General features: G+C 47.2%; 1 protein-coding gene across 3 annotated transcripts in view; it reads left to right on the top strand.

Annotated features, from left to right (window-relative positions):
* Window positions 1–22,383, top strand: part of Urb1 (URB1 ribosome biogenesis homolog) — a 58,664-nt gene that overhangs the window by 31,697 nt on the left and 4,584 nt on the right. For all 3 annotated transcript variants that reach the window (XM_021628467.2, XM_021628473.2, XM_021628479.2), the window contains 16 exons: window positions 1,131–1,346; window positions 2,194–2,373; window positions 3,820–4,672; window positions 5,204–5,402; window positions 5,924–6,110; window positions 9,070–9,128; window positions 11,642–11,835; window positions 12,219–12,329; window positions 12,438–12,501; window positions 13,310–13,481; window positions 13,945–14,053; window positions 17,710–17,870; window positions 18,398–18,509; window positions 19,657–19,763; window positions 20,192–20,335; window positions 21,200–21,309. In XM_021628467.2, coding sequence (XP_021484142.1) covers window positions 1,131–1,346; window positions 2,194–2,373; window positions 3,820–4,672; window positions 5,204–5,402; window positions 5,924–6,110; window positions 9,070–9,128; window positions 11,642–11,835; window positions 12,219–12,329; window positions 12,438–12,501; window positions 13,310–13,481; window positions 13,945–14,053; window positions 17,710–17,870; window positions 18,398–18,509; window positions 19,657–19,763; window positions 20,192–20,335; window positions 21,200–21,309 — 2,978 coding nt within the window. The remainder of the gene's footprint in view (window positions 1–1,130; window positions 1,347–2,193; window positions 2,374–3,819; window positions 4,673–5,203; window positions 5,403–5,923; window positions 6,111–9,069; window positions 9,129–11,641; window positions 11,836–12,218; window positions 12,330–12,437; window positions 12,502–13,309; window positions 13,482–13,944; window positions 14,054–17,709; window positions 17,871–18,397; window positions 18,510–19,656; window positions 19,764–20,191; window positions 20,336–21,199; window positions 21,310–22,383) is intronic.

The raw sequence follows: 22,383 nt of genomic DNA, 5'->3' as shown, positions 1-22,383 counted from the left end.
ACAGACCTGCCCCCTCAATACGGACCATGAGCTCCATGCCAATCCTGGAAGAGGAAACGGGGTGATGGGAAGGATTCTTGTAATGGGATTCTTGCTCAGATGTGGTGTGTCTAACACTGTCTGGGGCACAGAGTAAACCTTGCTGTGGATTTTTGGGGATCATTTGCAGCTGTGCTTAAGAATGCAAATAGCTTAGGGCCTTTGTTTTGTGGTGGTGGCCATGAAGCCTGTTAATGCTGTGCCGTGTGCTTTTTAAGCCATTTGTTCTGATCCACTGTCAGAGTCGGTCAAGACTCTGATAACCCTTTATACAGATGCAGAGAACTTCCACCAGCAGTTAGTGGTGGGACAGGGTTTGGTCAGTCTGGTTCTGGAGCTTATGTCCAGAATAGCCATTGTTACCTTCCTCTGCACTAGTCAGCAGGCGGTTCAGCTCAGTGCCCCTCCGCCTGTGCACTGGTGTTGGTGTCCACCCTCCATTGAGTGGCTCACAGCTGGATTCTTCTGGCTGCCAGGCTCTGCCCACAATGTGACTCGGCTAGTAGGTGTGGGTGGGGTCTTGAGACTTGGCCTGTGTTCCACTGTCTCAAGTAATGCTGCTGTTACGCTGGTCCAGACCATGCTTTGAGACCACCGAGCTTCATTTGCTGAAGTGAGTCCCATGGGTAGATTTAGAGGGCTGCTTGGTTGTAAGTGAGTAACTTGTTTGAAGGAGCCCATCTGTGGATCCTTCTTTTCCTTTACCTATCTCCTCTGCTCCTTCTGACAAGATATTCTGGGGTGGGCAGGTAGCTTGTAGCAGCAGGCCATGCTTTGGGTGGTACTTTCCTAGTCTGCAGTGCTTCATCCTGGCAAAACAGTGATCAAATCCCACGTTTGAGGCAGTTGGCTCCTCACTACAAGGTCTACCGGTACTGCTGGTACCTTTGCATTCTCTCGGCAGGCACACGCTCTAGGGTGATGGCTGGCTGCTGGTATTGGGGTGGAGTCTCCTTGAGTACAGTGCCCCACCACCCTGAATGATTAGTGTGAAATGTCCTTCATTATGTGTTACTCCATTTGTCACCAGTGTGTGTAGCCTTTGCTTTTGAGGTAATTTCTCTTCCATTCTGTCCTTTTTGATCCCTCAGCCACTGCAGGTGTCCAGTAGCTCTGTACCCTATAGCCCCACCTCATCTTGCTTCTCCACCTTGCTGCAAACAGCATATGAAAGCCGCACACTTGGGGATAAGAACGTTCAGACAAAGCTGCTAGCCACTGTCCCATGCCTAGCTCTGCAACAGGTGCTGCGCTCAGCCAAGCAGGTGCTGCTGTACTTGAGGAGCACTGTGGAGAACTTCAGCCAGGTCAGTGCCTTTCCTTCTCCCTGCAGCCCTCCACCTGCACAGCATGTGCTCGTCTGTGAATCTACACCCCAGCTCTGGAATCTGGGCCCTTAGCTCTTCTGTTCCTGGGCTGGACCTCTCTCCTCGGGCAGCCGTGCAGAGGCAGTGAAGCTCTTCTGTCTGGACCTGTGTGTACTCAGGACAGGGTCCTTCCTGTGGTACAGTAACAGCATGGTCAGGCCTTGCCTTTCGTGGTTTGTGAGTCCAGTAGCAGCTCACTGTTGAACTTTCTGCTGGGGTTCTTTATAGCCCCTTAGTGTAGGCTTTGTTAGTGACCTGCTTATTTATAAAAGAAAAAAAAACCCATTAATACATTTATTTATTTATGTGCTTAGTTATGTGCACATGCATGCATGTGGAGGCCAGAGGACGGCCTGTAGGATATCGATTTTCTTCTTCACAGTGTGGGCTCTGGAGGTTGAACTCAGGTTGTCATGCTTGGTGACAAGTGCCTTTACCTGCTGAGCCATCTTTCCCTTATTCTAGCCAAAGTTAACAGTGTATTTCACTGAGGTTTGGGAAGATGGGTTCCCTGTATTCCATTCTCTCCTAAATAGTCAGTACATACCCAAGTGCTGTCCTGTGTACAGCTTGGGCTACTCTGGGGAAGGATGCTGAGAAGGGGAGATTGCCTCCAGTTCTAGAGGAAGATAAATCTCCTCTGTGAGAGGAACTTGGAAACCTTGCATTCAAGTCCTGCCTTATTGGCCTGTCTCTCCATTTTTCTGCTCTGGGGCCTGGCATTCACACTCACTACTTTGGTGACTGATCAGCTCTTCCTTGTCTGAGGGTCATGTGTTTCTTACAGCTGGGCAGAAGTGTGGGCCCGACCTTCCTGCAGTTCCTCTTGGATCTCCTTAAGCAGCTGGTTGTCCACTCTGCGCAGCTGGACACCCAGAACCAGCAGAAGTTAGAGGCTGCCCGTGCCGAGTCTGATCTCTTTTTGGACATGGAGTCTGTGACTTCACTTGAGTTGGCCACTGACAAGGTACCACCCCTTCTGTGCCCCCACCATCCCCCCAGACAGCCTGTTACTCTTTCCCCACAAGGTTATAGGTACTGGCTGGCTGCCCCTGAGTTTTCAAAGACTCTATCCAGCAGGGTATTAAAACATATGCTAAGATGCATAACCAAACTTTGGGCAGAGTGCAGGGAATCTTATGAGAGAAGAGGGAGATAGAAAGACCTGGAGGCAACAGGAGCCTCACAAGGGGGGCAACAGAACAAAAAATTCTGTGCACAGGGGTCTTTTGTGAGACTGATACTCCAAACAAGGACCATGCATAGAGATAACTTAGAACCCCTACACAGAAGTAGCCCAAGGCAGCTCAGTGTCCAAGAGGGTTCCCCAATAATAGGACCAGGGACTGTCTCTGACATGAACTCATGGGCTGGCTCTTGGATCACCTTTACCTGAGAGGGGTGCAGCCTTGCCAGGCCACAGAAGAAGACAAAGAAGCCAGTTCTGATGAGACCTGATAGACTAGGGTCAGATGGTAGGGGAGGAGGACCTCCCCTATCAGTGGACTGGGGGAGGGGCATAGGAGAAGAAGAGGAAGGGAGGGAGGGAGGAAGGATAGGATTGGGAGGGGTTGGGGGAGGGTGCTATAGCACTATAGCACCCTATAGTGAATAAACTGTAGTTAATAAAATAAATGCGTTCACTATAGAAAAATAGAGAGCTGTAAAACTACAGCTGCAATAACAGCCTAGTCTGGGTTCTGTTTTCCAGTCAGTCCTTTATAGTCATGTCAGCCTACAGCTCTTATTTGTACCCATGCTCTGAGCCCCTGGAGGGGTCAGGATGAGGGTCAAGTAGCTTCATCCTGTCCTGACCTGGGTTCTCTGTAGCACGTGTATGCAGCAGCAGCTGCTCTCCTAGCCAAAGTGCTCTCCTGGCCAGATGGCTGCTTCTGTTGTACTGTGCCAGCTGGCTGGCTGGGCTCAGAGAAAAGTGGGCTCTCATTTCACAGTCTTACTGAAATAGCCTGCTTTTCTTCCGTGATCTCCACACTGAGTTTCCGAGAGTCGTATTTCCTGGTTTTGGCTGTTTCTTGTTGGGAAGGGGATTGGTTTCTTTGCTTTACTTAAAAATAAAGAAGGTGTAAGAAACCTGTGTCCTGGGAATGAGTGTCTCATCTTCCAGGAATCATGTTTGGTAAGGCTATGTGAGGCAGACCTGGACTGTGGATTCCCTAGCCGGCCTGGAATTGATGGGAGCCGCAGCACACCCCAGAGGGCTGCGGTGCCCAGGCATTGCAGCAGACAGGATACGGCAAGCTTGCCTGAGAATGACATGAAAACTCGGGGCTAAGGCTAGAATAGGCTTGCAGAGTGCTTCCTGCTCTATTTCTGATGCTTTTGGGTAGCTGTGGCCTCCCTCTGGCCCTGTGTTACACATACAAAGTAATATGCTTTTGACCTTATTTTGCAGACAGTAGAGGAGGTGCTGGTGGCCATCCTTAAACATCCCACACTGGAGAGTTGGTTTCTAGCCCTGGAGAAGAAAGCCTTGCCCCCGCACACTCTCAGCCCCATCCTTGTGAAGCTCCTAGCAGCCCACTTCAGTGCAGGGGTCCTTCAGCTACTGGTGGCAAGTTCCCCAGTTCTCCATAAACTGGGTCAGTTGGGCCTCCTGGGAAAGTACTCAGAAGCCATCACCCAAAGTGTGTTGAGAGAGCTACGCACCAGGATTGGGAACTCTGCCACAACATCCAAGACCCTGCCTCAGCTGGAGGCCCTGCGAGAGCTGCACCCGTACATGGAAAGTGTCCAGATCCGAGAGGTCACCCTGGCCCTACTGGGCCTGCCAGAGGCGCACCTGCTGACCCAGCAAGCCACACAGTCTTCAGGGAAGGAGAGACAACTAAGCAGTCTTGGAAAGACCCTGGTACAGCTGCTGGCGAGCAGCCACCAGGACCAGCTGCAGAGCTGCGAGCTCCTGTGGCGCGCCGAGTATGTGCGAGGTCTGGGGGCTCTGCTTCCCACTCTGGCTGAGCATGAGCTGGACACTGTATTCCTTCAGACTCTTCAGAGAGACCCTGTGCTGGCCCCCACAGTCCCAACTGAACTGCTTGAATACTGCCTGGTCCGACAGACAGAGGCAGCCCTGGGCATTGCCAGCCTGCTCCTTCAGCACAGCAGCACCCATCTGCTGAAGTTTGAGCTGTGGTGTGGGCAGCCTGGTGTGGGGCTCAGCCTGCAGGAGCACCTGGATGACTTCCTCCCCCTTATCCACGTGTACCTCCAGCACAGGACGCAAGGACACCCCTTGCTGCCAACAGGAGGTATGGGAAGCACTGCCATTGGGCAACTGGGAGGTTCCACCTGGAATTGTTCTAGGGCATGGCATAGTTCTGTTTCTCATCCTCACTGGAATGTCTTTAGGCTTAGAAAGTTGAGGTTTCTCAGTGTCCTCTCTGTCTCTTAGCCTTAGGAAGTGAGGTACAGCCTCAGGTGCCTATCCTTTCCTTATGAAAAGAGCGAGATGGAGTGGGCAGTAACTGGGGGTGAGTTAGCCGTTTCTGACCGAGCGGAAGTAGCGGAGGGCTAATCTATCTTTTGTCCCATTGCATTGTCCTCTTACTCCGGGAACTTGTGGAGTTCATACTGAGTCTGGGCAGAGTGAATCCTCTCTCTGCCTTCTGAGCCTCAAGTATGCCACAAAGCCACCGCCAGCTTAGTCGTGTATAGTGAAATAAAAGTGATCCCCTATGGCTTTGTGTTTGTGTGGGTGGTGCCAGGTACTTCCTAAGGAAGACTCCCCTTCATAGGTCCCCTGCTTTGTGCACAGCAACCTCTGTTTTGTGTCTGCCTAGTGTCCTCTGCTGTCACTCCTGTCCTGAGGGCCTTGTGGAGACAAGTGCGAGACAGGTTTTTTCATGGTGATGAGCCTGCCCAGTGTGAGCTTCATCTGGAGGCTGTGGCCCAGCTCGTTCCATTTGCAAGAAGCAAAGACCTGCATGTGCTCATGAACCACTTACCCAGGTTGCTTCAGACTCTGAGCAGTCACAAGAGGTATGAAAGCGAAGGCCACTGGACGCTTTTTCCTTCTTTGCGTCACTTTTCTCTTTGGTGTGTATAATGAAAGTTAGTGTAAAGCATCTGTCTTCTTGGTCAGTAGTGCAGTAGCAGTTACGGCTAGAGCAGCCGTCATGGCTGGAGAAGTGCATCTCCGTGTGTAGATGACTGGGGCTCATGCCTGAGAGCAGTGTTCTAGAGTGGCTTCCCCAGAAGCTGTTTGCAGAGTCTAACTGGGGTGAGATGGTGTGGTGTCCAGAGGGTGGAGAGGGCAGAGTGACAGTAAGTGTTTCAATAGAACAGTCTTCCAAAGAGATGACCAAGCCTTGTCTGTCACAAGTGCCGAGGTGGGGAGACCCTAGTTACGAATGAGTCTGGAGAGACCTGTTCTTTCTCTGGTGTGCTGATTTTACTGACAATATGGTGTCAAGTAAGAGTGGCCCCAAGAGTGGGCAGTGCAAGCCTCATGCACATGGCCCTTAGCAGTGTTGTAACTCTGCCACCCCGGTCTCCTGCAGTTGGATCGTGGCTGACTCTGTGTCAACTGCCTTGGCAGAGTCAGCAGAAGAGCTGAGTGCCTGGAGGAAGACCCTCCTTAGATCCTGTATGCAGTGGCTGGCTGTGTCCTTCAGTGGCCAGGAGCCAAGAGGTGAGAACACCCAGGAGAAGGAGAAGACAGTGCTACTCAGAGTAAGCGACTTGTTGGTAAGTGTCTCTCTGTAGAGATCCTGGCTACATGCTGAGGGGGCAGGAGCCAGACAAGCCAGACCTCAAAGATACAGTTCTGGTGGTGTGGTGTGAATGTGGCCTTGTACATAGGAAATGAGAGGTGCCATGTCTAGGGGCAGAGTTGGGGTGGGAGGCACTGAATTTGTAAGCCATCTTTTATCAGAGTGGATGTTGGATTTTATCAGATTTTTTAAAAATCTACTGAGATGTTATAGTTTGTTTTTTTATTATTCTGTTAATAGGGTAAATTTTATTAGTTAAAGATAAACCAGTTTTATATTCCTGGGATAAACCTCCCTGATCATAATGTATTATTAGCCTTGTTCTCCTGTATGCATAAGGTATAGTTGTGTCTAATTGGGCTTTCCTGTTATGGTGCCTCTGTGTTGGGTAAGGCAGGCCTCCCTGGGTTAGTTGGGAGAAGTCTGACTGGGTTTAACATTCAAAGCTGACAATTTAGTTTTTCTGTAACTGTTGGTAGGTTCTTCTGGGTTACTTTGTTTCCAGTAAGAAATGTATCATTCTGACCCTCCTCCCCTCCGTCAACACAGGAGGCCTCTTTCCCTACAGCTGACTTCAGAGCGGCTCCAGCAGTTTGTTTATGCTGGCCCTCAGGTTTCTCAAGCACTGAAGACGCCACATCATCGCAGCTTAGTCGCTGTTATGAAGTGTAGAGATGCTCCACATTTATTCCTTCTGTTAACGTACCTTCCTTTACACTGTTATGTTTCTGTTTGGAAATAGTATCTTAAAAGTTAGTGTTAGCTCCAAAGGTATGCCGATCTTCCCAGGGTGCACCATACACTGTTCATTGTAAAACCTAAGCAGAACTCCACAGCCTCGGAAGTACATTGAGACATGTAGAATTTTGGTCTGGGCAAGTGTTCATTTGAGTGGCTACCTTAATCTACCGGCTTAAGGTTTTTATTTGTGAGTTCATTACGAATCACAAAGTGAAATATATATATATATATATATATATATATATATATATATATATATATATATGAAACTTTACAGCCTGTACTTCCAGACCTAACTTGTTGTGTTACAGATTTGTGAATTTAAAGTAACAGAAACCCAAACTTGGCATAAGTTCAATATGTACCCTTCAGTGTGACTTCTGTAGGTTCAATAACACTTTACAGATATGAGAATAAGTGTCTACGCTTTTGTCACTTAGTAGTAGTTCATGTATGATGTCTACCATCCTTTCTCCCAATCCCATTAAAATTTGAATTTATTGGGTTTTGTGATCATAAAGCTCACAATCAGCAGTGTTCAGCTGGGGATAGCGGAGTGGTGGAGTGCTGGCTGAGCACCTGCTGTTGTGCCCCTCTCCCAAGAGGAAAACCAGCAATGTAAAAATTAGAGAACGTTGAGAGACCATTCTGCTATGTTAGTGAATGAATATCCTAGAGATGTTATATATGTCTGTATACATGGATGTGAGGTAAAACTAAATTAAGTATTCATGGAATCATGTGCATGTCGTATTCAGGTGTTGGGTTTGTTTCTAAACATGATAGTGTATGTCCAGATTTCCCCACGCACCAGTGTCTGTGGACATATTTGCATTGGGAATGGTGTTGATCTCCTGCTTCAATGTGCTTAGCACACTGTTGAGTCCTGTAGATGTCTTTCCATGGCTTTTGCTGTTGTAAAGAGCGCTGTTGATAGTCGTGCATGGGACCTGTATTTGTTACATTTCTCATCCCCTGACAAAACTCGTGACAATAAGGCAGGTTGTTTTGGCTCACTGTTTATAGCTGCAGTGTGTGTGGCAAAGAAGGCAGAGTGATAGCATGCAGCTCCTGGTCTCGTTGCATCTGTGGTAGAGATGTGGAGAGAGATGAATTCATGTGTTTAGCTAGTTTTTTACGTCTTGTGCACTCTGGGACCCATGGGATGGGTGGTGCTGCCATTTAGGGTGGGTTTTTGCACCTCAATTAACTCAAAGTAGAAACTCCCTCACAGGCATGCGCAGACATTTCACTTGTAGATTATTCTAGACCCTGTCAAGCTCAACACTGACCATCCTAGTTATATCCAGGTAGATTCCTGAAAGAGCAGTGTGGAGAGGCAGAGAAGTCCCTCCGTGGAGGGTCTGCTGCTGGGAGATTCCCGTCAGTCTAGCACTGAGGTCTCCTTGCATGGCTGGTCTGTTGGAGGCGACATACATGAAATGCACTTAGCTGGTGCCTCAGGGCCAGCGTTGAACCTTGTGTTCCACAGACCTCTTCCCTTTGTACACTGTTTCCTGGGTTAGGTCAGTGTCCCCTGAGTATTATTCACTGGTTCCTCAGTGAAAGGTTGCTTACAAATCCACCTTTACTGTCGAAAAAGGTAGGTGTGGCAAAATAACAGGACCACTCGGGAAATGTCCCTTTGCTTGTTTGATGTGCAAGAATGTGCTAATAAATTGTCAGTGCTGCTTTTTTAAAAATAACAAAACAAAGGGTTTGTATCTCAGAGGGTAGAGCCTTGCTCAGCATGCACAAAACCCTAGGTTCCATCACCAGCACTGAATAAACAAAGGATGGTAGCCCACACCTGTAGTCCATCTCATGAAGTAGGTCATCCCCAGCTTCATAGTGGGTTCAAGGCCGGCTATCTGAGACCCTGTCTCAAAGCTCTATGTGGTTTGGGTACTTTGTTTATATTTGCTGTAAATCCAAAGTCTGCGTGTGTTAGTCTTTAAGATCATTGTTTTGTCTCTCTGCCATCTTAGTCTCAGCAGGAATGACAGTAGGTGGCTGGAGCAGCTGCAGAAAAGACTGACAGACACTGTAGGAGGGACAGCAGGGTTCTTAGTAACCCTGATACAGAACGTTAGAGACAACTGGTACTAATTCTGCTTCCTGCTCCCTGAAGCACACACTGGAGCCCTCATTGTTTTCAGCTCACTGACATGTTTCCTGTGCTTTTTTTCTAGCATACACTGAAGGAGGTGGAGCCTGGTGACTGGCAGCAGTTTGTGAAGACAGGACTCAAGTAAGCTGACTGCATTTTCTTGGTGCCACATATAAAGATGTGGGTGTTACAAAGAACCATGGAATTCTTTAGCTTGTCATTAGAGTACTAGTCACAGAGCCACTGTCAGCCTTGTCTATAGAGAAGGAAAACATCTTTAAAAAAAAGTGGAAATAATGTGATATTGCATGTCTGTAATGCAGCATTGGGAGGAAGTTTTGAAGTCATCCTTAGCTACATAGCAGGTTCAAGGCCAGCCTGAGCTGCATGAGACTTGTTCTCAAGAAAACAAAACTGGCTGGCCAGATGGCTCAGTGGATAAAGGTGCTTGCTGCCAAGCTGGACAATCAGAGTTTGATTCTGACCTAGAACGCACTTGGTCTTCTGGCCTCCATGTGTATCTTGTGATATGTGCACACCCACACATAAACATACAACAGGAAGTAAATAGGAAATTTAAAACATTTGAAGTGTAGAGCCTATAGCTGTACTCAAATGTGATGAATGCCACAGTCTCCTGTGTTATTCCTAATAAGTTCTCATCTCCCCTTTACCCACTGCGAGGCTAGGCTTATTTTATGGTTTTTGTTTGTTTGTTTGTTTGTTTGTCTGTTTAGTTTTTTGTTGTTTGTTTGTTTGTTTAGTGCTGGGGGTTGGACCTCTGGCCTTACAAATGCTAGGCAAGTACTTTAGACTGCTGAGCTGTAGCCATAGCCCCTTTTTGTGGCAGTGTATCCATAGAAGTTTATGTTGTATGTGTTTGATATTGTGAACATTCGTGTCATTCTTTGTCCTATTTTTCTTTTTTATAATTATTCTTGTTTTGTGTGTGTGTGTGGTTTTACAAGACAAGGTCTCTATGTAGCCTCTGGCTGTCCCGGAACTTTCTCTGTTGACCAGGCTGGCCTCAAACTCAGAAATTCATCTGCCTCTGTCTCCTGAGTACTGGGATCAAAGGTGTGAGCCACTACCACTGGGCATCTTAATTTTTTAAAACGCACATATTTCTAATTAAAAATAGATCTAAAAGTCTTCAGTTTTCACCACTGTGTAGAACTGTACAGTGGTTTATTTAGCCATTCCCTGCTGGTGGACATGTAGGCTGTTCCCTGAGCCCTCCCCACCCTTATGGCCCCTGCAATGACACGTCTGTGGGACATGTCTGGGCATATTAACACCCACTTTACATATGGTGCAGATGGGGCCCTGCTGCCTGTTAGTGTCAGCACACTTTGTCACTAGATGAGCGAAGTTGAGTGACTTTGTGCTCCCAGCAGGGAATGTGTGAGAGTTCATGTGACCTCACCTCATACTTGTAGAGGTCAGACTCCAGTTTGGGTTTTCGGAGAGCCGTGGAATGATGTATGGTGCCTATAATCTTCACTTCCTGATTGAAGTGTCAGGAAATGAAGATTATATGATGTCCAACATTCAGAGAAAGTGTCACACAGAAGTGAAGGATGGGTCCAGGTTATTGACGCCATCCATCTCTACCACCACCACTACCACTATTTCCTCTTCCTCCTCTTTTTTTTTTTCTTCCTTTTTCTTTTCTTTTCTTTCTTTTTTTTTTTTTGGCTTTTTGACACAGGGTCTCACTATGTACCCCATGCTGCCCAATTTTTCCTTGACATGTCCAGGGAAGCTGATGAAGCTTCTGCCTCACTGTCTCCTATGCAGCCCCTGCCTAGCCTCCCTCTCCCCAGTGCAGCACAGAACTTCTTTTCTTCATGACAAATGTAGGGACATAGTGCTCACATAGAGCTATGGGGATTTTTCTTGGATCTCTTCCTTTAGTGGGTTTTAAAGGGATTGAAGTCATAATTTGGGGTCGCTCAGATGACTGCAGGACCAAAGCTGACCTGGCAGAATCCACTGTAGGGCACCGTCCTCCCTCTCAGGTTTGCTGCCTGCTGGCTCAGCTACACAGAGAGTTCTTTTGATGTCTGTGCCGCAGAGAAAACTGAACCATGTGCTACCTAAGATGATTTGGTCAACGATCACCATATATGTGATGGCTGTCGCACATGAGGTTACGGCTCCTAGGAATTAATGTAGCTGTCTTAGTCTGTGTCAGTCCATTCTGTGATGTCTATATCATGACAAAAATCTCCTCATGATGTGGGTTACTGATCTCTGTCATGGTGAACAAATAGGACTGTGATTAAACAAATACAAAGCCATGTCACTGACAGAACCAGATGATGAATGTATATGCAACTACTGTAAAATTCTCAGCTCTGAACTTTGTAATTCTAAGCACAAACATTGCTTATTAAAAAATAAACTTCTCGAGCTGGAGAGATGGCTCAGCAGTTAAGAGCACTGGCTGTTCTTCCAGAGGTCCTGAGTTCAATTCCCAACAACCACATGGTGGCTCATAACCGTTTATAGAGGGATCTGATGCTTTCTCTGTCATGCAAGCATACATGCAAATAGAGCACTCATATACATAAAATACATAAATAAATAAACCTTTAAATAAATAAATAAACTTCTCTTTATGACACTCTTCCCTTTGACTTGTCACTCAGGTTTCGGTACCAGGACCTCACCTTTTTGAAGACTCTGCTTGATGCCACAAAACTGCTGTATAGTCCAGAAAGCCCTGTGCACACAAAGCTTGTCCAACTTCCTGTGCTCCACATGATGCTCACCCAGCATTCTCTGTTCTTGCCAACCATGCTGACATCTGAAGAAGAGAAAACTCCAGACAGTCAAGTAAAAGGTGACCCCACACTGCCCTCCCAGCACAGTGGCAGCTGTTACCTTCTGGTTTCATCCAGCTAGCCACACTCGGCAGGCAGGAGTGTACATGCTGGAGGTTGTGACATGATTGAGGAGATGCCTGGATTTTAAAAACTTAGGTTTCTTAAATTTTGTCAGGGAGGGGTGGATAGATCCTGAGCCTGTGCTCCGTGAGTCCTAGAGAAATAGTGGTTGTGAAGATATATTTGTTACAGGGATCCTATGATCCTGGGGAGGATGCCGGATGGAGGCCCAAGGCCCAGCCTTATTCAGAAAGGATAGTTCCAGCCTACAGGACTTCCTGCAGTGCACCCTCCTCCACTGTCCTGAGGCTGTGCTTACAGCCCGTGTTGTTTCTTGCAGAAACCCTGGTGGACCTGATGTCAGCAGTGGTGAGGCTGTGTCCTGCTGTTTGTGAGAGTAGCCACTTTGCTGTGCTACTTGGGACCTACAGTGCCACCCTCAGCGTCTTGGGTGAGGAGGACCTGATGGTCAGGCTATGTGGGCAGAGCTGGTGGGGAGTACCCTCTTGTATATTTGAGGGGCTCAGCTTCCTGAAAGTGGCCTTCATTTACCTTCTAGACCAGAAGATTTTACTTCTCCTTCGAGTGTATGAACAGAACAACCTCAGTCTCATCAGCTTCAGGTGAGTGTTGGGTTGACAGGTGGCCATGAATGAAAGGGCCCTGGGGACATCAGCCCTTCTCCACATAGCACATTCGAGACTTCTTACTCTTTTTGTTGTTTAAAACTTTTATTAACATTTGTATTTCCCTATTTTATATGAATGTGGGTATGTGTGGCATGTTTATGCCACAGACCTCCACATAAGTGCCAACAGGAACCAGACTTACACCATAGTACTTGCCATGTCTCATGGGACTCTATGGGCAGCTGCAGGAGATTATGGGGCCACATAGGGTGGGGTCTCCAGGCAGGGTTGATTAAAGACTTGTGTGGCAGCCCTGACGGGCTGGTCCCTCCTGTGGGCAGCAGGAGGTCAAGATCCTGTAGCTGTTTTGGCCTGTTTTGGAGCCACACCCCATCACATAGAATCCTGGCTCTGCTACTGACCAGCTAGCAGGTGAATGACCATGTGACTTCCCAGTCCATTCAGTACATCTTCTCCCCATTGCACAGGAGATGGCCGTGTAAGCCATGGGATAAATGCACAGACTAGGTGAATTAATGCCAAAGTCTGGCCAAATACATCAAGAGTAGTGTGTGGGTGCTGACTTATGTTGCCATCACCAACTGTCCCTGCACCATCACCATCACCAATACCGTGCCCATTTCAGAAGCTGTACTGGGCATTAAGTGATAGAAGATGTGTGCTTACCCAGAATGGCGCTTGGCATGAGTTTGGTCCTATTGATGCTACATGTTGGGGTTGTTGTCGTCAGTTGTGTTCCTGGTGTGTCCTGCGACCAGTCTGCTCTCCTCTCTGGCTGTAGGGTTCTGCTGTGGGGCCCAGCAGCTGTGGAACATCACAAGACATGTCGGAGCCTGGGCAAGTCGCTGTGGCAGCAGCCAAGTGTCGGGGACATCCTCCGCCTGCTGGACCCAGACCGAATGATGCAGACCATCCTGCACTTCCCGCAGTACCGGAGGCTACTGCCCACTGAGGTTTTTTGCTGCTCTTCTCCGTCCCCCTTGCCACTCTAACTTTGGCCCGTGACCATCACTGAAGTTCGGTCACACTGGTCACACTGCTTTATTTATTACCCCACAAGCTTGAAGCAAGTCTCAAAAATCACATTCTCATGTGTAAACTCTGCTTTTTTTTTTTTTTAAGTTTTCTAAATTTATTTAATTTTTATGTTATGTGCATTAGTGTGAAGGTGTCAGATCTCTTGGAATTGGCATTACAGACAGTTGTGAGCTGCCATGTGGGTGCTGGGAATTGAACCCAGGTCCCTTGGAAGAGCAGACAGCGCTCTTAACCATTAAGCCATCTCTCCAGCTCCTAAACTCTGCTTTTTATAGAACTGCTTATTCTTATGCTTTATGAGGTCTGACTGTGGGGTCAGAGTTCAGATGGTCAGCGTCCATGATGATGATTGTATGTTTCTGGCTTGGGCTGTTTCAGGACACAGGGGAGCCGCTGGTGTTTAAGGACAAAACTGTGAGAGTTGACCTCGACAGCCTCTATGACCCCTGCTTTCTTCTACATCTCTTTGGGGAACTGACCAGGCCAGGTGAGCATACTGGATTGCTGCTCCTTCTGCAGTCAGATTCCTGTTGTCATGGCTCCCAGGTTAGTGCTGAGCCAGAGAAGACATTCTTTTAGGGTGTGTGTTTATTTTGACTAGATGGCTGGGTTCTTAGGTTCCAAATCTAGGGCACAGGGGCACAGTCTGCCTTGCCATTCCTTGGTCCTAGAGCCCTGAGCTGAACTTTCTCTCCCTTTCAGTCATTACAGACTTTTTGGGTTGTTTGTTTGTTTAGTCATGATTACTGTGCATCGGCAAACATGGCACAGCACATGTGGAGGTCAAAGGACAGCTTTAAGGAGTCAGGTTTCTGCCTTACTCTGGGTCCCAGGCATCAAAATCAAGTTGTCAGGTTCCATAGCAAGCACCTTTATCCTTCTAAGTCGCTGTGCCCACCCATAGGTTTATTTAGTGTCATGTTCAAGGTCTTTAGCTGTACCTAATTGGAAGAACAAGGGAAATTGTTCCTTTTTCCCAGAATTGAGACTTGAATGTAATTATTTTTAGTGCTGGATAATGCATTCAAATTTTAAAATTCATTGATAGAAGAGTAAAACCTTAAGGCATACAATAAAAACATCTGCATCTGACTTCTAGACACGGTTTTCTTTTTATTTACTTAAAAGTTTGTATTTTATGTGTGTGTGTGCGCGTATGTAGCAAAAGGTCCCAGCAGTCTTCGCACTCCACCACAGCCAGGTATTGCTGACCCTGACTAAGTCAGGCCCCTGATTCTTCCTCTGTCTCACTGCTCCACTTTCAGCCCTCTGTGGAGATGGGACCTGTTTTCATAACCTTATTACCTCCCCTCTTTGAGTCCTTGGCCAAGGAAGAGGGCCAGCCAAGGCTGTGTCCAGTGGCAGTGACAGATGTGTTTTCCACAGCAGATCTTGTGCTGTGTAGAATGGGGCTGTAGTCTGCAGTTCATAGCTGGCACAGCGTGTTTGGAGCGCCATTGCCAGATGCCCAGAGCACCAGCCAGTGAACTCTGCTCTCTGGAGCCTTTTGCAGTTCAAGACTGAGGATGTCATAGAAGAGAGGCTGAGGAGCACTTCCTGGTGCTTCTAGAGCAGAACCACAATACCATCAGTGTCCACTAAACTTGAGTGCTTTGGGTTTTATCCTTGGTCATTGTCCTGTCTAGCCATCTCAGGATTTTTAAAGCTAGTTTTAGGTCACATTGCTGTTCAAATGGTTCTTAAAGAATAGCATTTATAGCCTGTTATATTTTCAGCACCCAAGGGCAGACCTTTTCTATAAGTACAAAGACAAGACCATAGAGCAACAAAGTCACAAAATATAAAATTGCTTTTTCCTCATGGACAGGTGGAAAATTCATTTGTCTTAGAATGTCAGTAGTTACTAAGATTATCCCAGCCACCAGAGTTCCAGATCTTTTCATTGAGGGTAAATTAAATGTTTAGATGTTCTCTCTCACAAATATATTCCATTCATGAATATTTATTATGTAGATATCTCTTAAACACATTTGTTCTCCAAAGCAGTATTATCTACTGTTTGATGCTTTTAAAAAATTTTTCGTTTTCTTTCCATATCAGAATTCATCAATGGTTAGAAATTGGATAATTGGGTCCCTAAGTTACTGGAACAGTCACCTGATTGGTCTTTTCCTAGTCTTTGCTTCCCGTCTACCTTTTAACATCAAGTGGGTTCTCATAAGCAGCACGTACTTAACCTGAGTCTGGTTTTAGTGTGACCATCTCTGTCTTTTAGCTGGAGTATATGCATCATGTATACTTAATGAAATCATAGTTCTGATTCAGTTTTATCCCTAAGGGGTGGCTGTGGTTGTTTTAGGGCTTATATCATACAATTTATGACAGTTTACCTTCCAGCCAGATGGCTTTGCTTCCTCCATTGTGTAAGAGGCTGACCGTGGTATAGACCATTTCTCCTTTCTCAGTGTCTTAGTTAGGGTGTCTATTGTGACAATGAAACAACATGACCAGAAAGCAAGTTGGGTAGGAAAGGGTTTACCTGGCTTACACTTCCACATCACTGCTCATTGTTGAAGGAAGTCAGGACAAGAACTCAAGCAGGCAGGAGCCTGGAGGCTGTAGCTGAGGCCATGGAGGGGTGCTGCTTCCTGGCTTGTTCCTCAAGGTTTGCTCAGCCTACTTTCTTCTAGAACCCAGGACCACCAGCCCAGGGATGTACCACCCACCATAGGCTGGACCGTCCTGCTTTGGTCACTAATTAAGAAAATGCCCTACCTTTCTTAAACCTTTCACTTTATTACCTATAAATCTCATGATTATTAGTTTTACCTCAGTTTTTCATAGTTTCCTTTATTTCTGTGCTTATGCTGCTGTGTACAGCCTGGTCAGCTTGAGAGAAGTGTGGCCCTTGTTTCTTTAGGTTCTTACCAGGCTTTAGTCACCCTTCTGGCTTCCTACACGTTGCCCTGCTGCTCACTGCAATTGTCATGACTTTTAGCTGTTTTTTCCTTTGTATTTGGGTTCAGGTAGTTTCTCTTGCAGTCTTCTAAGTTACTGACCTATTCCTCGGTATCTGATCTCAGTCCCAGTCATTGCACTTTCATCTCCACATCCCAGCTAACACCTCCAGAAGCTGCTGAGGTAATCATCCTCTCTATCTTTGTCTTAGCACACACCACCTTTGCTTCAATTTTAAATTCATTACATTGACAGTACATTCCAAGAGTGTTCATATAGCGCACTCATTTTCGTTTGCTTCTATTAGTTGCTGATTGGGCTAATGGCCACTCAGTCTAAAAAGCATTTTTATGATGGGGATTATTACTAAGAGCCTCTTTTCTGAGGCTCTTGGGTAGAATTATTCCTGGAAAAAAGATCTGAGTTCCCATTAAAGTGGAGCTGAAAAGATACAGCTTCTGTGCTAAGAGTCAAGCCCTGTCGATGTATGGAATTGGTCTTCCTGTGTATGTGATCCAACTGTCCTGCACTTTCTCATAGCAGTCAGGAGTGCCTTGAAGACTCACAGATAGCAAATGATGTCATCCAGAAGCTTTTTCCTGACCCTGTCAGTGCTGAGAATCATGTTGTGGTCTTGTGTGTAGCAGGCAAATATTCTGCCACTGAGCTGTGTTTCCAGTCCCAGCCTCAGCAGATGTTTTTAACTGTTGCTTTTGCTTGGTAAAGCAGTCTACAGAGAGTTTTGTTGTATGTTTAAAGAGTAAAGGAAGGAAGGTTGCCAGAGAGAAGGTAGGGAAATTAGGGAAATCCTTTGTAAACAGGATGGGCCCAGGACCCGCTGGTTTGCTCTGGCTGAGCTTCCTAACTTAGTGTTCCTTCTGGTGCTTGTACATGGCACAGAGGCACAGGCTGAAGAAGATAGAACCTGGAAGCCAGGTCCCTTGCTGTGTCCATTCTGCTGATGTGCTGAGATTTCAACGTGGATCTCGGTGTTGTCCTCACTTTTTTCAGCTTTGGTGGGCATTTGTAGTGTTTTAGAAGCAAGGTAATCATTGCCACAGAAGAGAAGGTACTCATGTCTAATCTGAGCAGCCAAAGAGACAATTGCTTCCTGTGTCCAGCGTGTGCAGCTGGCATTGGTAAGATGTAAAAGAAAGTGAATCGTGTAGATTGTACAAGAATCATGAAAGTTGAATCGTGTGTTTATTAATTTACTTTCTGTAGAGTTTGTGGTGGATTGTCGAAAGTTTTTGGATTCAAACGCTCTGGGTCTAACTGTGGCAGCCCTCAGCAGCTATGACCCCCAGATGCGAGCTGCAGCCTACTATGTCCTAGCAGCCTACTACTCACACCTGGAGGGAGCTCGCTTCCGGGAACAATCCCAGGTGAGTAGGGATTGGAAATCTGTGCAGATGAGGGGAGGCTTTGGGGAGCTGGCTGTCACCCTGGGCAAGAAGAGAGTTTACTCTGCAGTGTGGAGACGGCAGGGGTGACAGGCACAGCGCTTACCTTGGGAGGCTGTCCCCCAACCCCAAGGCCCAGAGCAGAGTGGGGAAGGCTTCCCCTGCACACTATGGCTAGACAGTGTAGCTTCCTTTTGTTGAATGTGTCTTTGGTCTAAACTCAGTAGTGAAGGCAGCTGTCATCCACATTGTCTGACCCCCAGAAACTCATACCCCATGACGGTAGAGGAGCAGGGGAAGATTGAGCTTTGAGGGCACAGTATTGGGCCTCTCTCACCCATGGGCCTACTTCTAAAAGAAAAGGCAGAAAGCATCTCAAACAGGACGGCACAGTTTCCTTCTTGCTGTGGCTTCCTGTTTATCCCCAGGTTGGAAGGAGCAGGGACTATGTGCAAATCTGTGACAAAACACTCACCTTCTGAAAATGCTCATCTTTCCATTCTGTTCAGGTTCTGTACCTGTTGGATGTGGTCCGGAATGGAATTAAAACTCCAAACATGAGGCTCCCTTTTATCGTGGCTCTTTTCATCGCGAAAGCAGCTCTGCAGATCTTGAAACCAGGTATCTATGCAGATCTTGAAACCAGGTATCTAGTAGATTCTAGTTGAGGAAAAACAAACAGAAACAAGGTTGTGTGAGTCTGCTCTGGGAGTCAGTCCCACAGGTTTCTTCACAGTGCTTCCCCCTGCCTCTAGGGTTGCTGAGAGGCAGAGGAGTCAGGCACTTCAAAGCCCTGTAGGTTGCCTGGCACAGCATACACCCGACTGCGTGGGTAGCTGCTTGTCTGGCAATGGCTCACTGATCCATGCCCAGCAGAGGCCAAGGTGTGTGGTTCCAGTAATCGGCTGGAAAGCATGAGTCACTAGGTAGGGTAGAACGCAGCTTCTTCTTCTGAAAGGACCTGCAAGTGACATGGCTTGATTCACCAGAAGGCCTTGTTTAGGGTAATCAGAGAAAACAGTAGGAGGCTGGCACTGTTGGAGACCGCAGGGCTCTGTTAGTCTAGCGAGGCCATAATCTCAGCTGGAGAAACAGCCCCCAACTAATCCCCACCTCCTCAGCAGCTGAGGCCTTCAGGGGAGGCAGCGTGTCCCCAGCCCCTCAGTCAGTGTGTGCTCATATCGCTCTTAAAAATCAGGTCTGGTTTTCCTCTGTTCATGTCATTTCTATGACAGGTTTCCCTGCCTTGAAAACTTGTGGAAGATGCAAAATAATTCTCACTTTGCTGATGTAAAAGAGCCTGTTGGGAGAAAATATAGCAGAGATCAGATGTTCATGGCTGTAGTCACTCATTGAGTCTGTCTGGGTATAGCTGTCCACATCAGTCCTCATGCCAAGGAAGGTTTGGCTTGGAGACTAGTGGCCCCTAGGACTGTAGGCTGCAGCAGGAAAAGAAGGTGTGCCCTCCCTGCCTTGTGTTCCAGAACAGCTGTCTGAGCCTCTTTTCTGGGTCGGCTCCTTTCTGGGAGGGGCTGGAATCAGGCAGTGTGGGCCTGTGTTCCTCTCTCTGTGGCCAAGGTCATGGGTGGTTTCTAAACCACGTGGGGGGTCCTGCAAGCAGAAGTGCTCTCAGACAAGTGATCAGAAGGATGCAGAACCTCCACTGGGCAGGGATTTATGTCTGGTTTGCTGAGTGACTTCATACCTCAGTCCATGCACTGCCAGCCATCCCATGAGGCTGTCAGTGACTGGCTGCATGTGTCCTCAGAGGAGCACATGTACTGGAAGATCAGCAAGTTCCTGCTGTCACATGAGAACTTGAACATGGACAAGCTGCCAGGGTTCTACCAGTTCTTCTACAGCTCTGACTTCCAGGTAATGTCCCCAAGTCCTCAAAGTCCTCAGAGACTCCTGAACAAGATTCCTTGGCGGCCACATCGTCTGCTTTCCCAGTCCCATTGCCCAGACAGTACAGAGCAACGTCACAGAAAGGGGCCATTTGTGCTGCCCCATATAGGTAGCCATGCACGCTCCTGTGTCCTGGCACTTCTGTCTGAGTCCAGAGACTCATGCCTCCATCCTGTATTTCCTTGTGAGCGCCTTGACTAAGTGTTACGTACCCTTCTAAAAATCTCCCACCCACTCAAACATGGCCTAGTGCTTAACTCGACTTGGCCTTTGATTTCTGAGCTGATAAGATATAAGGCTGGAGCTGTTAGCCATCACCTGAAATCAGTGGTGTTTGATTGTCCAACAAAAAACTGTAACTTAATTAACAATACCTTCTTGTTTGTCTGACCTAGCAAAAAACTGAACAAGAATGGGTGTTGGGAATTCTGCGGCAGGGGATTAGAGACAAGCACTGTTATGAGCTGTGCTCCAGAAGAGGGGTGTTCCCCATCATTCTTTCCTTCTTCAGCAGCCCCTTGTGTGATGAAGCAGCTCAGGTGAGCATGTCCCCTGACTTCACTGCGCAGCTCACGGTGCTCTCTGTTGCTGTTCGAGTTGATTCATTCACAGGCTTAGAGCGAGAAGTCTGGCATCCTTTGTGCCCTGATGGCGGTATCTTCTCAGCCTTCCTACCGGCCTGTTTCCTTTATCAAGGGAAAGGAGCTAGTTAATGGTCATAAGCCTGTGGACTTAGCCAAAAAGCCAAGATGCAAATTACCCCACATGAGTGGCAGGTGCTCTCCAGCCCCCAGCTTTCCATTTGGCGTATGGAGATATAAGACCTTTACAGAAGAACCCCAGCCCTGGGGAAGCTGAGGCAGGAGGATCACAAGTTCAGGGCCAACTGTCAGATATCTGTGGACAGTCACACTGTGTGTTTAGTTTTATTGGTTAACATCAGTTATATTATTTTTCTGCAATTTACTCCTTTTGTTTCTGAAACAAGATCTCACTTTGTAGCCTGAAACCTGCTTTTCATGCTGTGCTGCTGGCTTTGAACTTGGAGCACTCCTCCTGCCTCTTCTCATATGCTGGGATTGAAGACATGGCCAGACTTGCAGTTGACTTTTTTTCCTTTTGGTTTTTCAAGACAGGGTTTCTCTGTATAGCCTTGGCTGTCGTGGACTTGCTTTGTAAACCAGGCTGGCCTCGAATTCACAGAGATCCAACTGCCTCTGCCTCTGAGAGTGCTGGGACTAAAGGTGCGCGCCACTGCACCCAGTACAGTTGACTCTTAAAAAGTTTATGTTACATGTAGTCCCTAAAGTAATAAGCCCTGGACACGTGTTTTCTGTTAGTTGTTTTTAGTTGTTCAAGTCAATTTGCTCTTCCACTAAGAACTGACTTGTTGGGCTTTTCAGAATTGGATTCTGGAAATTTTGCAGAGTGTTGCCCACATCACCAGATGTGCCTATGAAGTCATACGTGACTATAGCCTTTTGACATGGGTTTTACACATCCTTGAGAGCAGGTGAGTACCTTTTATATGAGCTGTCTGTTCATGCTGCCTCTAACAGTTTAAGATGTGCAGTAGTGTCCCCCTGATGTTCTCATGAGCTTGCAGTCAGCTCCTGGTGGTGGCCAAAGGTCTTTGTTCCACTAACTTCTGATTTTCAGTGTTTCTTGTCTTCCTTGAAACAAAGCACAGCGGCATCCACACTGGCAGAACCCCATGGCCTTCCTGTCTGTTTTGTGTCATACCCCTCCACTGGGGTCAGCTCTCTCTAGCATCGGATCCTCTAGGTCCAGACAGCTTGTTGGAATGCCCGGTGAGGGTATATGGGCTCTCAGGCACACTGGGAGGGTTGGGCAGGGATGAGTCTGGCTACAGTGGAGGGATTGGGCAGCAGGTTCCTTGTCATTCCTGATAGTCTCCAACACTGTGCTTCTCTGTGAAGGCTGGGGCCCTGACACTACCAGGTGAGCTCTGTCTGCAACGGGCCAAGTGTAATATGCGCAGGGGCCACTGGGTCTTTCTCTTCAGTTTTCAGAAGTAATTTGCAGTTCTTTGAGAAGGACTCAAATATACACACTCAAGCGCTAGCCCCAGGAACTCTGCATATTTAACTGTCATGTTTTGCTACAAAGCTAGATGATTGTTTGTTTGTTTGTTTCAAGACAAGGTTTCTCTGTGTAGCCCTGGCTGTCCTGTACTCACTTGGTAGACCAGGCTGGCCTTGAACTCTGAGATCTGCCTGCCTCTGCCTCTCAGAGTGCTGGGATCACAGGTGTGCTACTGTAGATGAAACTGGTGTTGCAGAACATGTTTGCTCATTGATTATTTTTAACCAAAGGGATTAAATGCTCTTTTTCTCCTAATATAAAAACTAGCTGTTCATACGTGGGAATAAACACTGTTGGAGATTGGCATTAAAAGGGTTTTTTGTTGTTGTTTTGTTTTGTTTTCTCTAAAATTTCTTTTGTACACTTGGTGGCTGGTTCTTGTAATCCCACCACTCAGGAGGCTGTGCCAGAGAATTTCAGGGAGCTTGAGGCCAATCTGGGCTCTAGTGCGAGACCCTGTCTAAAAACGCCAAGGTCTTTC

Source organism: Meriones unguiculatus, chromosome 17, assembly GCF_030254825.1.
Source record: "Meriones unguiculatus strain TT.TT164.6M chromosome 17, Bangor_MerUng_6.1, whole genome shotgun sequence".
In the NCBI taxonomy this organism is placed as follows: Eukaryota; Metazoa; Chordata; class Mammalia; order Rodentia; family Muridae; genus Meriones; species Meriones unguiculatus.
Note: the sequence above shows the minus strand (reverse complement) of the source record. Positions and strands in the feature narration are given on the sequence as shown.